At 36.7% G+C, this 18,226-nt stretch overlaps 1 protein-coding gene across 1 annotated transcript in view; it reads left to right on the top strand.

The window, feature by feature from the left end:
- The window catches only part of gpr156 (G protein-coupled receptor 156), a 35,203-nt gene extending 20,937 nt beyond the window's left edge, over positions 1-14,266 (top strand). Inside the window, exons 4-8 of the mRNA XM_060832795.1 lie at positions 3,601-3,726; positions 3,863-3,958; positions 6,670-6,906; positions 11,172-11,333; positions 12,854-14,266. Of these exons, the coding sequence (XP_060688778.1) occupies positions 3,601-3,726; positions 3,863-3,958; positions 6,670-6,906; positions 11,172-11,333; positions 12,854-14,266 (2,034 nt within the window). The remainder of the gene's footprint in view (positions 1-3,600; positions 3,727-3,862; positions 3,959-6,669; positions 6,907-11,171; positions 11,334-12,853) is intronic.
- The last annotated feature ends 3,960 nt before the right edge of the window (positions 14,267-18,226 follow it).

The raw sequence follows: 18,226 nt of genomic DNA, 5'->3' as shown, positions 1-18,226 counted from the left end.
TCTCCTTTTTTCTAGTGAAAATAAACCTAACCTACTCAATCTCTCTTCATAGCCAGCACCTTCCATACCAGGCAACATCCTCGTAAACCTTCTCTGCACCCTCTCCAAAGCGTCCAAATCCCTCTGATAATGTGGTGACCAGAACTGTACACAGTATTCCAAATGCAGTCGAACCAATGTCCTATAATTTTAACATGATTTGCCAGCTCTTATACTCAATACCCCATCCAATGAAGGCAAGCAAATTATATGCCTTCTTGACTGCTCTATCCACCTGTGCAGCAATCTTCAGGGTACGTTGGTAATTCATAACACCAACAAAGATGGTGTTATGGATTAGTTATAGTCCCAAATTCCAACAGTTTAAGTAGCCTCTGTGTGGATTTATCTCGATTGAATTAAGCAGTGGAACATTTGATTCACCAAATGGCTTCAGTGGACGTAGGTCTAGGAAAACTAAGAGTACCCTATTCACCAAGATAAACCTGAATAATGGATTTTAGCAATTACCTTGGATAAAGATTTCAGAACGTTGGTGACATTTATGAAATTTTTTGGGCATTATTGCTTTAAAAGGCTACACCCTGAAGAGCACCTATAGCAGATATTTTGCAAAGAACAATGTCCAACCCACTGAAAGGCATTGATAGGGACAGCATATATCAAAATATTAGAACATTCATGTAGGTGCTTTTGAATACAGATCTAACATTGAATGAGAAGTGCTAGATGCAAAACTGAGAATAACATTTCTTGGGCACAAAATCCAAGCTACTGAAGTCAGCAGACTACCCAACCAACCCACACTCTGAACCAGCTTAAAAGTAGCCATGATGTGATGTGGAGGTGCCAGTGTTGGACTGGGGTGGACAATGTCAGAAGTCACGCAACACCAGGTTATAGTTCAACAGGTTTGTTTGAAATCACAAATCGTCAAGTGAAGATAAGTACACAGGCACAGAATTTATAGGCAGAGCAATCAAAAGATCGTACAAATGGTGAGTGGAGCATCATTAGGCCGAACAACAAGTCTCTGCAGGTGATCAAAAGTGTCAGATGGTATGAGTAAAGTGTCAACAGCTGAATAGCAAGTGAAGGAATGACCTATGATCCAATTAATTGAGGCAGAGAGATAATTACAAAGAAAAATAAAATGGTGCTGAGACAAACTAAATGGTTGGAATAACATGGTAAGTGTTAGAGTCGCTAGCAGAGGGTCTAACCAAAATAACAAGTATTCCAAAATTGTACAAACTAATTAAAGTAACAAGATCATAACAAGTAATCAAGTTGATGGTACCAAAACAGGACAGTAAGGAAGATATTATAAATACAGAACAGTATGATGGGGTTATATGTAGTGTGACATGAACCCAAAATCACTGTTCATTTTGTACCGATAAAGCTAGCCTCAACTGTGATCTTGGGTTCATGTCATGCTACATATAAACCCATCATATGGTTCAGTATTTGCAAAATCTTCGTTACTGTCTGCAATAGTGTACCGCTACTTTTTAAATATGATGCTAGCGGTGTGAATGTCAGAAGAGCCAGGTAATAATGAGCACTTGTGTCTCTCTGGCCATGCAATTCCCTAGGAATGAAATAGGTTGCATGACTAATGAAGTGATGAGTAGAAGGTTGTGAGAGAAATGTCACTGAGCAATAGAGGCCCATTGTGAATCTCAATTGACAAAACACTAACTAAAACTAGGGAAAGACTAGTCAGAACATAGACCTAATATTGTCATATCATGTTAATGTTTTGAACAGTACAGGCATCTCACTGTCATTCATGACTAGCTAGTGTTCAATGAGAGATTAGTAATACAAGAACACTTAGACCTGAAACTCTTCAAAGAACTTGAATATAATTTGAGCATTACAAGGTTGTGTGTCAGAACACAGCAGTCAGTGTGGTGGCCAAGGATTACATAAAAGAAATGATCAATAATCGCATTGTGTGTGTGGTGATCAGCCAAAAGAAGTGCAATCCATTATGACCATTATCTTTTCCATCAAGTCCATGAGAACACTTGAAAATTGATTTATTTACAGTTTGAATATCTTTGTTATTAACATAGACCCGTACTCGAGGTGTATCAGTGTAAACCATCCACACAAGATCATTACAGAACCAATGATAGAATCACTCAAGAAAATCTTGTTGATACAAAGCATTTTGGACATGTTGTCTAGTGCACTGGTCCACATTTTACAAATAAGCAGTTCAAAATGTTGCAGATGAATACGGTTTTATGCATGTCCCAAGTTCATTCCACTATTCTTGAATGAATAGAGGAGTGAGGAGTAAGGAGATTGTGAATTTCAATGGAATTGAATAGTACAAGATTTAAATCTTGCAAAATTGAATTAAAAGTATCACTGTTAGTGTTATTGGTGGGTAGGGGTTTGAGAACATAGCTTCTGAGACAGAGATGGAAGTTACAGCCAAACATCATTCTAAACAAGCATAACAAAGTAAAATTGTGTGAAGAGCAAAGAAATAACTAGGCTGGAAATTTTAATAAATGGTATAAAACAAGTGTTACCACAGCTAAAGACCAGGGACATAGCATGGACAAGACATCAACAGAGAAAAGGAATGATCATAGAAAACAAAACAAAGGCCATATATGGTTCAAAAGGATCAAGGGATAAGACAAAAACCATCAGACTTAGGTTACTTTTTAACATGACATCAAGACTATGACTGAATGCTTTTTTTGATATACTATAATTTTTGTATTTCCAGATAGGTCTTCAAGTTGGTTATTCCAACTTTGTATGGGTGTCCCGGGATTATAATTATGTAGAATTGCAAAGTGTTTAGTACCACCCAATGTTCTTAAAATATATCTGATCATTTGTAAATACACCCATTTTTGTGTTTTTTAAATGAAAATTTATGACCGGAATTACTTTCAAAATGTGTTTTGACCAACAGCTGCACTACCATGGGGACTCCAGTGATGGTGCTATAAAGCTGGAAAAGTTGCAGTCCTAAAAGTATTGCAGGACCTAGCAATTCTGCAACTTCAGTTCCCTTATTGTAACAGTTTGCTTATAGTTTTTGGCAAAAATTTCAAAAAGTCAGGAAGAGTGAAGATTATATACTTTTTAGGCAAAAGTGAGGAGTCGCAGATGCTGGAAACCATAGTTTAGATCAGAGTGGTGCTGGAAAAGCACAGCAGGTCAGGCAGCATCCGAGGAGCAGGAAAATCGACGTTTCAATCCTGATGAAGGGGTTTTGCCTGAAACGTCAATTTTCCTGCTCCTCGGATGCTGCCTGACCTGCTGTGCTCTTATATACTTATTAGTCAATGGCCTTTAAAATTGCTAATTGTAATGCAGATGTTTTAATATCCAGTGTCCTTTTTTTCTTTAACCATTAAGAATAGTTTTCTGAATTTCATTGCAAGTTTAATTGGTCTACTATTGGTTACAGTAGTAAAGCCTTGAAAAATCTTTAATTCACTCACTGTTCATGAATTAAACAATCCAATCATAATTTCATGTTGCAGTTTAATGTCTGATTCAAGTAATTGAGGTTTCATTTGTTTCCATGATGTAATGAACTAATTCTGCTTTCCTTTTCAGATTATCAAAGACATTCAGTTATTGGGACTGGTAGCTGGAGTGATTGGTTTGGATATTCTGATTCTGGTAACATGGGGTATTGCTGACCCATTGCAGTGTATGGAATCCTTAAATGCAGGAGTGAGGGTAAAACAAACGTTTAGTTTTGAAGCTTTTAATTTCTGTTTGAATTTTCTACTGCAAAATGATTTATTATGATTTACTATTAGTCCAAAATCCTTTGATATTGAACAGCAGTTGTATTGTTTTCCTCATTCCTCAGGTAGTTGAAAAATATCTTTCCTACTCCATTACAATCATGAAATGTTGTGTTTCTCAGTACACGGATATCTGGATAATTCTTATTTCACTTCTAAAGGTAAGAATTCTTATTTCTTCACCCTGACCAAATTTTGGCTTGTAAAGATTAATCTTGTTACCTATCCTTTTTATTCTTGGTAGGCTGTATCACAGCAGCTCTGACAATACTGCATTTATTGGGCCATTTCTGAGTAATAGGCTAAATTGCTGCCACTGAGATCACAACAACAGTGCAGTATGGACTTGAGTCAGTTGGAAACTAAATAAGAGCAGGTGGCAGGCTTGTCTTTTGGATATTATTGAAACAGTCAGGATTTGATAACATTTGGCAACAGTTATGATGAGTTATTTTCTTCTGGTTCCACACTACAATCCCCATTTTTTTCAATTTCACTTCATGACATGGTGGAATTTGAATACCTCAGCATGACTGCTGGTTCGGTTTTATAAATAATACATTACACACTTTTTTTCAACTTTGGTTCTATTTTTTGATTACTCTATATAAATTAGGATGGACAACAAATAGTAGCAGTGTGTGTGGTGATCATTTCCTTGAATAAATTTTCTTTAAAAATCTTGTATTTTTAAACTAAAACTATGTTAAAGTAGTTTTGACAGGAGTAGATCTATCATTCACAGATGTGTTTCTGTCAAATGACAAATATTCTTACGCACTGCATCTAAAGCTTATCCATCTATTCATTATCAATGTAGTCTCTCTTTTCTGCCAAACAGGAATATTCTTGAGAGTAAAGCTTATTTTGTCCATTATCAACCATGTCCTAAAACTATTCTTTGCTTCACCTTTACTTTCAGCAAGTACAAGGGAGTTTTGTCACTAAGGTTGAGACTGCACATTTAACTGTCCTCCGTGTTTCTCTTCCCACATCCGCTTTCTCCTCATCCACCAAACCAAGCTTAACCAGTTTACACCTGCCAAGTCTTGAACCTGCACGTTCATCTAGCTTTGAGATCTTTGTGACCTCAAAATTAATCTTTTCATACCAAATAGCTGACCACTCAGCCTTCCTTCTTGACTCCTTGTCAATGTATAACATTATAGACTTGTTAGGTGCTTTGGTTGCTTTTTTCCTTTTTCAAAAGTATCATCATCGCCCCTTTCTTGATACAGAATCATTACAGCACAATAGGCCATTTTACCTAACATGTCCATGCTGGCCCTCGTAAGAAGAAATTCATATATTACCATTTCCCCACCCTCCCCACATCCCTCCTCTTCAGGAATCACTCTTGTGGGCTATTGCCTATCTCTGAAATCTTTTAAACATGTTTGCTCCAAAATATGCCTTCACCTTAGCAACAACTCCAAAGTCGATTTCTCCATTCATTTCCTGTCCTTGCCTGATCACTGGAACAGTTCTTACCAAAATCACAAATGATATCCATTTGACTGAGGTGCTTTGTCCCTCTTTAGACACTCAAGTCTTTAACTTGGTCAGTAGTCCCATTTTTCTGTCCTCCATTTCACAAAGTACTAAGTCACCATCACTTTGTTTTATTGTTAGCTATCTGGTCCTAGTTATAGCATCAAAGCAGTGGTTTCGCTTCTGCCAATTCCATGAGCTCAAGCTGCCCATGGATCAAGTCATGCCACATTCTTCTTCTACTGGCTTCAAATTTTAAAATTCTTATTCTTTTGTTTGTTTAAAATCCTTTCATGGCCTATTCCCTCTTAATTCTGTAATCACCTGGAGCCCTATAGCTGCAACTCTCTCCCCTTAATCCCAATGGAGATAACTTCATTTTCTGGTCTAGACCAGACTTCAGTTTTACCTCTCTCTACAACGTTTGTTTAACTGCCATTATCCAACTGATTGTCCAAAATCTACTCAATGGATGAACCATAATTTCCTCAACATAAATAGTGGGGAGACTAAAGCCATCTTCTGGAACTGCCTTAATAGCAATATACTAGACCTAGATTCCAACTGCCTCTGACTGTTCTTTCTTGAATAATAGTCTGTTTGCAATTTCAGCATCATATCTAACCAGAGCTAAACATCTGATCCTTACTCTCTTTTAGAAAGTCACCTATGACCACCTTCATTATTTCAGCTTATATGCTGCTGAAAATCTCATCCTTACTTTATACACATCCAGACTGACATTCTGTCCTAGTCTAACACCTCCATTCTCATTGTATTATCTACTTCCCTTCATAGCCTATCCCTCCTATTCTCTGAATTCTTAGCTACTCCAGCCTTGACTTCCAGTGCATCCTCTCCCTCCCTTTGTTTCACCATTGATGGCTGTTCCAGAACCTCTGGAAGTCCTTGACCATGCTATTCACCCATTTATTTTTGTTAATGCCCCAGAAGCAATTTGGGAAAGGTTTTGAATGTTATATAAATGAATGTTGTATTACTAAATTAAATGAGAATGTAATTTCTTATTCCTGCTAGCATGTCTCAAGCAAGAACTCTGTATTACTCCTATTTCACTTAATATTTGCTTATATCTGCATCTCCTGTCCCTATACACTTACCAACATTTCTTCTCTCTCTCTCCTCTCTCTCCCCCCTCCACCCCGCCTGTCCCCAACTATCTTTTTGGCTCAGCCTCCTTTCTCACTATTACTTGATGTTGACAACATGCAGTTCTGCCTTGATGACTTGTTGAACCTCTCTGGGTAAGCCAGTTAAAGGCTTTGGTTTTTAAAAAAGAAATGTTTCTATTGATTAGTTTTGCTACATGGTTTAGTTCATTTACATGTTACTTACAACTATTGTAATTTTCTAAACACAGGGAAGTCTTCTGTTCTATGGCACATATCTAGCTGGTTTAACCAGCAATGTTAGTTCTCCGCCTGTAAACCAGACTGTCACCATCATGGTAGGAGTTTATCTGATCATGTTCACTGCAGGAATAATCATTCCCATTACTAGATTCTTGAGTTCCTGGCCCAATTTATCCTATGGTGTCACATCTGGAGGAATATTTATTTGTACCTCAACTATCAACTGTCTCATCTTCATCCCTCAGGTAAGGGAAATCTAAAGAATTACAACATAATTAGAATGATACCATTTATTAACTTGCAGGAGTATAAAATGATTTTTTTTCACCTCTGTATAACATCTGAAATTTTGTTATGCTACTGTCTTTCACTGCCCCTCCTACACTGTTCAGATGATGAAACTGAACTTGTTACTGAACTTGCTATTGGTTTCAAAAGAATGATATTTCTCTAAATTCTCTCATCACAGAAAAAAATCCATTCCAAAACCTCTCAACTTGCTTTCTTTCATTCCTCAACTGCATGCCAGCTATTGAGAATGTCATCCAAAGCTATGGGATATCTGTGTGTACTTAAGTTGATGACAATCCAGTTCTCACCACATCCTTTAACTCCATGGCCACATCAATGCTTTGTAGCATCTAGTTATTAAGAGTCACAATCTCTTCCAGTTGAGCACTGGAGTAGCTAAAGATATTATTTTCCTCCTCCTCAATCTATAATCTGTTACTGACTACACTACCCTGAGGCTGAAACTAGTGCAAATCTTAAAATATGAGTTGACAGAGCTGAGGTTCAAAGCACACATCCTATCAAAGCAAGTTTTTCACTTCCATCTCTTTGTGGCTAAGTCTCCAACTCATATTCTCTCTTTCAAGCTTCTGCAGTTATCAAAGGACAAGATACATGGGTGCAGCAGACTTCTTTCAGTTGTGTTAGAGTTTAGTTAGTGTCATGCACAGATGCTATCCAAGGGAAAACAAAGGTTAATTCCTTTGCTGTGCTTAGTTTCAAATTTCAGCCAGGTAAACAAAAGTTACTATCTATATAGAAGGATGGGAGAAAATTAGATCAGAAAATATTCGACAGTGGTAGCTTTGGTACTCCTAACAACCAACCAAAGGCATATTTATTATTTAGACATGCACAATCTACCTGCCTTCTCAGTATCAAGAGCTTGAAGCAAGAGGAGAGCAACACATCCAAAATAAATTTACAAATACAATTTTAAAGCCCTTTTAAGCATCAAACAGATGTCCATCAGTTACTTAACAAAAGTGGAACTCAAACGGTGTGCATGTTAATTTGAGGAGCCGAATGCCAGGTCCTTGTCAATGATGTATTTGGCAGTAGGGTGGGGGTGCACTTAATCAGGTGGGATTAAATTCATGCTGGAAGGCCCATGGGTGGGTTTTACGCGTTGCTGCCAATTGAGATCCTCAAATAATCAATTAATATGTTAGAAGAACATATTTGTGAATGATCAGAAATGGGAACTTATCAGAACTGATTTGACATCACTGGGTTGGAGAGAGATTTATCATGCGATTTCTTGGAAAAGGTCAATTATTGAGGAGAATTGTAGGTCATTTGCTATTGATTGGAAAAGCACATATCTTTGAAAAACTGTGTGGAGCAAAACATTTTAAAAAGAGATGATAGATCATTATTATGACCTTAATTGCCACACAAACAGAATGGGTTTGCACAAAGCCTTGTGCTGACAGTTGTTCAGCAATAACCTCTGCTCTTTTTGGAATCTTTTGTCAAGAGCATAGGAGTGAGAAAAAGGACCTTCAAATTGGAAATAGCAAATTCCATCTCTTTTGAAAAGTGGGAATTGTAAGAAAGCTGGTAGTTGCTGGAAAGTTTTGCAAGAAAGAGTTCTCTCTCTGTAAGAAGTATTTGTGAATCCCAAAAGCTTAAATTATCAAGGTGCCTAACTATTTCCAAGCTTTATTTCCAAGAATCCAAAATTTGTTCCGGAATCTTCAATGGCTGTGCAACCAAACATCATTCAGATTTCGTCAACAAAAAATCAAAGTGACTGTGAGAACTCAAACCATTCTATCTTCTGCACTTGAATCCTTGGCCTGTAGGGTGTTTGTTCTTTTCTTGCTTATTTTTCTCATACATAATAACTTTACAGAGCTGCATTGTCATGTCCTGCCTGTGAATAAACATGTGTTTGGGATGTGTCTGCACTGCTGTTACTGAGTGCCAGTGGTGGAGGGAATGAATGTATGTGAATGTTGTGCCAATCGAGTAGTAGCCTTGTCTTGTCTGGTGTCAAGCTTTTTAAGTGTTGTTGGAGCTCCAATCTGCCAGGCAAATGGAAACTTTCTATCACACTTCTGACTTGGGCTTTGTAGATGGTGGACAGGCTCTGGGGATTGAGGAGGGGAGTTACTAGCTACAGGATTTCTAGCCTTTGATCGGGTTGGCTTCTCTCCTGTTAGAGATGCTCATTGTCTGGCACTTGTGTGACATGAATGTCATTATACCAACATCAGTGGTTTATATTTTATACTTAGCATATAAATTGTCCTATATTCTTTCTGAGGATTTCTAAAAGCTTAAAAGGTTCACTTATACAGTACAATCTATGATATTTAATTGCTTGTCTATATAAAGCGGTTTGAGTACAGTCATGAGGTCAGGAGGGTATTTGCTGCATAAAGAGAATTTTATTTTTTACAAAATTGCTATTGTCTAGAATTGATGCTTAGTCCCCTGGCAGATTTTTCCAGTCTGCACCATTGTACAGTCTTATTAGCATACAGCTGCTGGTTGCAGCATGTCTTATGGCTGCTATCCAGCCTACATGCTAGATACATCTTATCACCTCCCAGCTGAATGCACAAACCCCTTTGAAAGAACACACAGAGCCATATACTGATTCTTTTCACACCATCATAAGGACATCAATTTCCTTCATCAGTTTTATAAGTCGTTGCTCTGAAAGTTTGTAGAAACTGAACATACCATTAATTTTTGCTAAAGTGTTATTTGAGCATTGTGCTGAATGTGAATACAAAGAAGCCATAATTAAATGTGAAGCTAGTAAAACTGTATTGTTTTCTGCAATATAATTAAAAAGAAAGAATACCCATCAAATGTTTACACTGCTTTTGTACCAATGAAAGTGGTAATTATATAATTACATTTTGATAATCAGGTCTAGAGAATTGTCCTTTGAGATTGGAGGTTAAATTTTTGCCTCTTAATGTTAAGCTAAGCTGATCCAGTGGACTAAATGTGAGGTGTGTAGGTCATGTTTTAAATTTCCCTCCAACTATTCCTGCCACATGCTATTTTCATTGGTTGGGAAACGTAGTGGGTTGCAAACCAGTGCTCTGCTAAAGTGATATCAAGTTTGCTGCTTAAGTATCCGCTCCAAAATCAACTTTCTGGTGTTACTACTTTTGTATGTTAGGATAGGATTCCTGAAGGCTGTCAGCACTTTGCAAGGTTACTTGTGAATCTTGGGGAAGCTTCCTATGGAGCTAGGAATATTTACATATACATGCACTTCACCTCTTTCAATGCAACAAAATAGATGATAGCCATTCGTCTGTTAATTCTCAGAGCAATGCCTTCTCTAATCAGAGTCAATGTGCCTGCTTAAAATACAAGTGACATCTGGCAATTATCATTAACAGGTGTATTATCCATGGCAATATCTACCAGAGTTCACTTGGCAACAAATCGGTATTCTCCTTTCAGAACTCCAGGCTAATGTACTGGCGACATGATAAAATTTTATCTTGGCACATGGTGAAATCCGAATTTAATAAAAATCAAATAAAAAGATGCCTAATGGTAACAATGTTACCTCTGTCAATTGTCATTTTTAAAAAAATGTTTTACTGATGACCTTAATGGAAGGAAATCTACCATCCTTATCTGTTCTTGTCTCCATGTAACTCCAGAAGTGTAATTGACTCTTAACTGCCATCTGAGCAATTTAGAGTTGGGTAATAAATACTTGGCCTGGCTAGTAAATGCCCATATCCATGATTTTTAAAAAAAAAATTCCAGCTGTACCCAACATCTTGACCAAATGGTAAACTATCTAACTTTTGGAAGTTGGGACCATAGTCGGGAAATAGTCCTTATTCTTCATCTCCTCTCTACCCAATTTGACACAGTAACATTGAGTTTTTATTTAAGTGAAAATTCTAGAAATATGTTGTACAAATGTTTACCTTCAGGATCTCTCTGTTGTATTTTAAATTTGAAGCCATGAGGCAACCTCATATATGATGATGATAAGATTCTATGTTCATGATTCTTGATTGAGTGTTCTTAGAAACAGCATCATGGTTGAAGACTGCAGGAAGAGAAAACAATTTTATGGTACCAGTGACAGTAACTATCAATGTTCACTACTAATTCTCCTCTGAAACAAACAGCAATTTTTGGATACTTTGAGTACAGATCATTTTGTTTTATACATAACTTTCAATAAATTCCTAAAAATCCAAATTAATTAGAGTTCTGTCAACAGGTCAGACAGTGGAAGCAATTTGAGGAAGAATTAAACCATACTCCAAATCAGATGGCAAAATATTTCTACAGTCCAAGCAAGAGCTTTCGCTCTATGTACAGTGATGACCAGATCTATTACCTGCTGGGAGAAAATAACTCCATGAAACAACTCCTCACTGAGGTAGAACAGTAATGTATAACAAACAATTTGACTTGAAGATATAGTAATTAGTTACAGAAAATTAGTAAAGACATGGATTTATAAGAACTATGCTGATACAGTGGGGCTGAAAATGCTATCAGATGCAACAGGTCAGCAGCACTTATCCAGCAATAAAACCCATTCTTCCTGATGCACATTGAACATAGCAATGTGATTTGGAAAGATTGTAGCTTGTGAACTTGTGAAAAGCTGTTAAAGAGCTAAATTTGATTTGAACATCTGAGCAGATCTAAATTTGATCCCAACATGCTTATTACCCTGGTGGAGCAATAGTACAAGATGGACAAGGAATTGTGGATGCATTAGGACACCCAAACAAACAAAAAAAAACCTTTGAATGGAGAAAGTGGAAAAAAAAATCTATTTTCCCACAACATGTATCTTTTCATGGGCTTTTACCTCTAAAGGTATTTGTGATATGCATTAATTCCGCATTTTTAAACTTTCTGTTGAGAAACACAATGTACAATCACAGTTATTCTGAAAATAGAAAACATACTATTTCTGTCAAAATGCTTTCTCTCCAACAAGAAGAAAGGAAAACTAGATGCTACTATGTCTTTCACTGTTTTCCAGTTCATCTGTTATAAAATATAGGAAACAGAGGTGTAGAAGTTAGACCATTTAGCCTGCTTCACCATTCAGTAAGAGCATAGCTAATTTGGTGACAGTCACAACACAATTTTCTTTTCTGCAGACTCTCTTACTCCCCTTGTCAACTTACTTTCCTAACCATCTCAGTGACATCAGCAAATGTAGCCACATATTCTGTCTCTTAATCCAAATCATGGGTAGATAACTCATGGGACTCGACTAGTTAGAGCTTGCCCACCTGAAGAAGATAATTTATCCCTATTTTCTGCTTCCTGTTAGCTTTCTGTGCTCAGTTCAACAAACTTTGGTGTGACACTTTATTAAATGCTTTTGAAAAAGCAAGAACACATCTACTGGTCCTCTCTATCCACCATGAACATTACATCTTCAACTCTTATAGATTAGTTAAACATGATTTCCATTTTACAAAGCCATGTTGCTCTGCTTGATTGCACGTGATTTTCTAAATATCCTGTAAAAACCTCCTTAATAATAGTTTAAGCATTTTTCCTATGACTATATGGAGACAGCTGTTTGGTAAATTGTATCACTTTAACTGGAGCTGAAAAATGTGTTGCTGGAAAAGCGCAGGTCAAGCAGCATCCAAGGAGCAGGAGAATCAACGTTTCGGGCATAAGCCCTTCTTCAGATTCCTGAAAGGCTTATGCCTGAAACGTTGATTCTCCTGCTCCTTGGATGCTGCATGACCTGCTGTGCTTTTCCAGCAACACATTTTTCAGCTCTGATCTCCAGCATCTGCAGTCCTCACTTTCTCCTCACTTTAACTGTAGAAGCATTTTGATCAATTACTCCTGTAGAATAAAAAAACCCAAAGATTACAAGATTGTCTCCAACTGTGATGTGTTTTTCTTTCTCTCCTGTAGAAAAATGCAGTAATTGAAAGTCTGCAGGAACAGGTTAATAATGTAAAGGATAAATTGGTGCAATTAATGACACCAGATTGCACAGAAGAGCTTATGGATTACATTTCCACATCAGGATCCAAGACAGCACATTACACTTTGATTCATTCTGAGGTCAAAAGTCATAACACAGCAACAAAAGATCCAGAAAGCGAAAAGCCTTTGTCAGATAAACAGACAAATCTAGATCAGACTTTTGGTTCACAGCAGGACCTTAAACCTTTGTCACTGCAGAGTAATTTCCACGAAATCATGGGAGATTCTAAGAATGCCTTAGACTCAACTTTGTGTCCTCAAAAAAGGCCAGAGAATGTAATAAATTATCAGAGTTTTCATAAAAGCGCTCAGAACCATCCAGGGCAGCCAGGAAATTCTGAGATTAATCCAAAAGATTTTTCAAATTCATGTGATACCTCAGAAAAAGCGTCAGAAGTTCAGACAAATGACTGTGCAAAAATGACTCCACAACCAACAGGTCAGCTCCTGGTCTCCTCTGCAATCCATTCATCAATTAAATCCCGGTCGATTGAATGTGCTTCTGTCAAGGATCCAACAAAAATGATTAAAAACAATTATGTGAGTAGTGAGAAACTGCAAGAGATTCTACAAGAGCTAAATGTCAATGCTGTCACCTCAGTTGGCTCACCAGAGAGACCAAGACAAATGCTACAGAATTGTCCACTTGAACAGTGTACCCAGAGAGCTGAGCAATTCAACCATTGCTATCATAGTATTTCTCCATGTATGGGGAGGCAAAGGAGACCACCTTTCTATTCAATAACGGGTTCACCTCCTCATTATTTTCCATACTCAAAAGCTCGACGGATCAAATGCCTGGTTAATGAAAATGTAAGTAGGGATACAATAATTCCTGAGACTATTCGACTGGAAAGCATTCACCACAAAAGATTAACTGATGAAAACAGACCTACAAGTCTCTCAGCAGCTCTAAGCTCAGTGAAGAAACTGAATGCACTGTCTGACAGCAATCAACTGTATACCAAAAAAGAACAAAAACATGGTGATATATACTATTCAACTTTAGAAGGGAAACATATTATGAAGCCGTATTCAGACCTTGATGTAATGAAAGCACACTTACGCTTTGAAGAAAGTGAAGTAGGTGGTAAAGATGGAGCTTTTCAAATTTACCAATATGATTATTCAGACTCCGAATCAAGTAGCTCAGATGAAACTTTTTGCTGTTACCACAGGGCATGCTGTGAAGGATGCTGTCGAGGCTCATACAATTCTAGTACTTCAGAAACCTCAGATAGTGAACAATATAATCCATCATTCAATTGGCCACAAAAACGTTTTCGTAATCATCCAATTGTTAATTTTAAAGAGGACTTAAAACCCACGTTTGTATGACCAATTGAAGGAACTTGAAAGATTTTCACATGCACCATATAAATTCTGTTTTGTCTGTAAGATTATCTTTTTTCTGTGGTTAGTAGATCGTTCTGTTTTTTTTTATAATGAGGGACAGTGAATCTCTGTTACTGGAGTTTCCTTCCCTATTTGCAAGGTTGTTTTTGATAATATTTCTTAAAATGCTTCAATGTAGGATTCCTCTATGCAAAAAAAGTACAAATTCATCCAATAATTCAAACACACTTGCCACTTGCAATTATATTCTCAGTACCTGAAACGTAATTGTTTTACATCTGAAGGAATCTCATTTAGCTTCATAGGAGATTGACTATCTATGGTCAGATTTCATCTTCTGCTGAGGATCTGAGAACACTCATACAGTTTAACCAATCGAATGGGACAGTTATTACATTATATTGATCCCAGACCTGTTAAGATGGGGGATCATATTGCCCCTTCTTTACAGAGACATATGATTTTTCTCTGAAGCCACTTACCTGTTGAATTTAGAACTTTCATGTACCAGTTGTCCTATTATAGCAGTAGACCAATGGAAACTTGTACAAAACCCATGTACTTAAAGAATAATATCATGGTACTTTATCAGCAGATTAGACTTTTTAAATTAGAACTTTTGCTTTAAGTATAAAATGCTGATTTAATATCATATAGTCTAAGATTTTAAAAAACTAAAACATTTTCTATGATAGTATATTGGTGTGAACTATTTCCTAAAAATAAGAGCTTGCCAGACTGCTTAGGTATGTGTATCAATGTTGTTAACCTTTACCTATGAATTACTCCATAGAGCTAATTCTCATTGAATTAGCAATATAGGCATTTATTTATTCTCCTATTTGGTGGCAGCTTCTTGCAAAACTACCAACTTAAGATTGAACTTTTTTTTTTAAAATCAGTGGATACAGTAGAAAAGAAGAACTATATCATTGGATAGTCATAAGAAATAGGTGCAAGAATAGACCATTCAGCCCCTTGAGCTTGCTCCAACTTTCAGTAAGTTCATACCTTACCTATTGTGACCTTAATACCACTTTTCTGCCTGACTCTGTAATCCTCGATTTTCTTGTCAATCAGAATTCTGTTGAACTCAGTCTGAAACATACTCAATGATCCAGCTTCCAAAGCTTTCTTCTCAAAATGCATCACCTCGCACTTTAAGATTAAATTCTATTTGCCACTATTCAGCCCATCTGACCTACTTAGCTATATTGTCAGCTAATCTAAGGCTTTCCTGCTCACTATTTATCACACCACGAATTTTCAGATCATCTGCAAATCTACTGAACATACGTTCCATATTCATTTCTAGATCATTAAAGACAAACAGCAAAGAACAAGCACCAAACCCCGTTGTATACCACTATACACCAGTCATAAATTATGAAATATCTCCTTGAATAACTACTACTACCTTGAATAATTTATCTACTACCTTACATTTTAATCTGTTTACCAGTCCACTTTAGCCAGTCTGTTTTCATTCCCGATACTTAACTTCAAAGTTTAAGACACTAGTTAAGAATTTAGATTTTTCACTTTCAAACAATGTGAAATTCCATCAGGTTTCGATCACTATTGCCTAGCGGATCCTTTATGATGGTATGTTTAATTAATTCTCTGATTATAGATAACCAAGTCCATTGGTAACAGTGGGATAAATATTGCCGATAGCTAACAGGTTAAATCCCCAAAACAGCTGAGGTAATTTTTAGAACCTGCCTCTTCTTGCCAATCCATTGTGATAGGAGAAAGTGAGGACTGCAGATGCTGGAGATCAGAGCTGAAAATGTGTTGCTGGAAAAGTGCAGCAGGTCAGACAGCATCCAAGAAGCAGGAGAATCGATGTTTCGGGCATGAGCTCTTCTTCAGGAATCTGACTGGATGTCCATGGTGAAGATAAGGACCATGTTCACCATGGATATCCAGTCATTCCTGAAGAAGGGCTCATATCCAAAACATCAATTCTCCTGCTCCTTGGATGCTGCCTGACCTGCTGCACTTTTCCAGCAATCCATTGTGATATCATGGTGTAATGATTAACAATCTTCAGACATTACATGATGAGTGGGAGAGAATTGTTTTGAATTGTAACAGTAGACACACTATAACCCAAATGATACCTCAAAAAAATTGAATATTGTTTCTTTGCTCTTACATTTGACAAAAGCAAAATGTCCGGAAGAAAGTGACAAAATGAAAAGGCAAATTTGGAAGAGTACATATCCATTTTACATGCTGTCACAACTGAATTTCACTTCCAATCTTATAAGACCCAGATTAAAATTTGCCCTTTAGTGCATATTCTAAATTATTTCTGATCATTAAAGAAAAGTCACTTCTAGGTGTGTTTCTCCATTCTGAAGAATTTTATCATCTTGAATATACTTTCACTATTTCTTTTGCCCGAAGGAGCTATTTCATGTTGCCAGTATTCATTATTCAGCTGTCTATCTATATTTTAGCCCTCTCTGCTAACCTATCTTTGAATTTCTCAACTCCCTGAACCTATCTCCAATATACATGCCTTTTTCCCCAGTTTGGTCTCATCAGAAAATGTTGATGCAATCTTTCCAATGTCAGGAGCAGCTATATAAATAAATTGGAAACAGAGGCCTGACACATCAATTGATTACACTAATGAAAAGTGAAAATCTGAAAATGCCATTTCTGGTGTCTCACTGTGCTTTGTTCTGTCAATGAAGTAAAAACGAACAATTTACTTGTTTTTGCACCACATCAACAGTAGACAAGAAATTACTGTTACCTTGTCTTAATAAGTGTGACCAGAGATGAAGTAATAAAAGGAAGTATGTTCTAACAGTCTGTAAATAGTTTCTGAATGACAATGTATGTTGTATTCATCTAACTGTTAAAATGCTGAAAAACAAATTTATGAAAACATGAATTCAACTGAATATCCTAACTAGTCTTGTGATGCAGTCAGCTGTTGCTAAGATGCCTTGAAGTCCTTTGATGGTCTTAAAAACCTATCTTAGTATGAACATCATTTTTTGGACTGATATGGTTCGATATAATTTTAACATAAATGATAGAAGACCAATACTCAGTTTACTTAAAACAATAATAAAGATAGAGATCTGAAACACAGAAAAAGAGAGAAATTATTGGAGAAACTCAACTTTAGAAAAGGAGGAAATTGAATCTCTTTTGGAAAAAATGGGTTCACTCTAACTCTATTTTCTCTCCACAGGTGCTGCCAGACTGGCTTGAGTTTCTCCAGCAATTTCTGTTTATGTGTACTTTAGTTAACTTACAATTTTCCTTTACAAATGTTGGAAGAAACTCTTGCTATTTTATTTTCTATGTGGTTTCCTGTCTCTGATTTCTAGTTTCTTTCACTTGATTAATCCTTTAGTCATTCTCTGCTGTTCTTTATATTCTGTCCAATCATCAGACATTCCTGCAAATTCATGCTTTTTCCTTAAGTTTGATACTTGCCTTAACTTCTTTAGTTAATCACTGATGGTTATTCCTCACCTTGGGATTTTTATGTAGTGGGAACTTACTTATTCTGTGTATTCTGAAGTATCTCCTTGAATGTCTGCCATTGCTTTCTATTGCAACAGTTCGATGTATTCCTTTGCCTCACATCCCGGTTCACTTCAGATAAATCAGCTTTCGAGCCCATGCTTAAGTCCTTATTTATGCTTAAACTGGATCAGACTTCTTTTGCTTTCAAACTGAATGCATGATTCAATCATATGATGACGACTACTATTTAGCAGTGCCTTTAATCTGAAGTTATTAATTAATTATGCCATTCTACAAAAAGATTTCAAAAGCATTCTCTAAACTCCTCCTCTAGGCTACCAATGTCAACCTGACTTTTCCAGTTTATATGTAGATTAAAACCATCCATGATTATTTCTGACCCTTTATCACAAGCACCCAATATTTATTCTTGTATACTTTGTA

Source organism: Hemiscyllium ocellatum, chromosome 12 (assembly GCF_020745735.1).
Source record: "Hemiscyllium ocellatum isolate sHemOce1 chromosome 12, sHemOce1.pat.X.cur, whole genome shotgun sequence".
NCBI lineage: Eukaryota > Metazoa > Chordata > Chondrichthyes > Orectolobiformes > Hemiscylliidae > Hemiscyllium > Hemiscyllium ocellatum.
The sequence above is the reverse complement of the archived record's forward strand: the minus strand, read 5'-3'. Positions and strand labels throughout refer to the sequence as shown.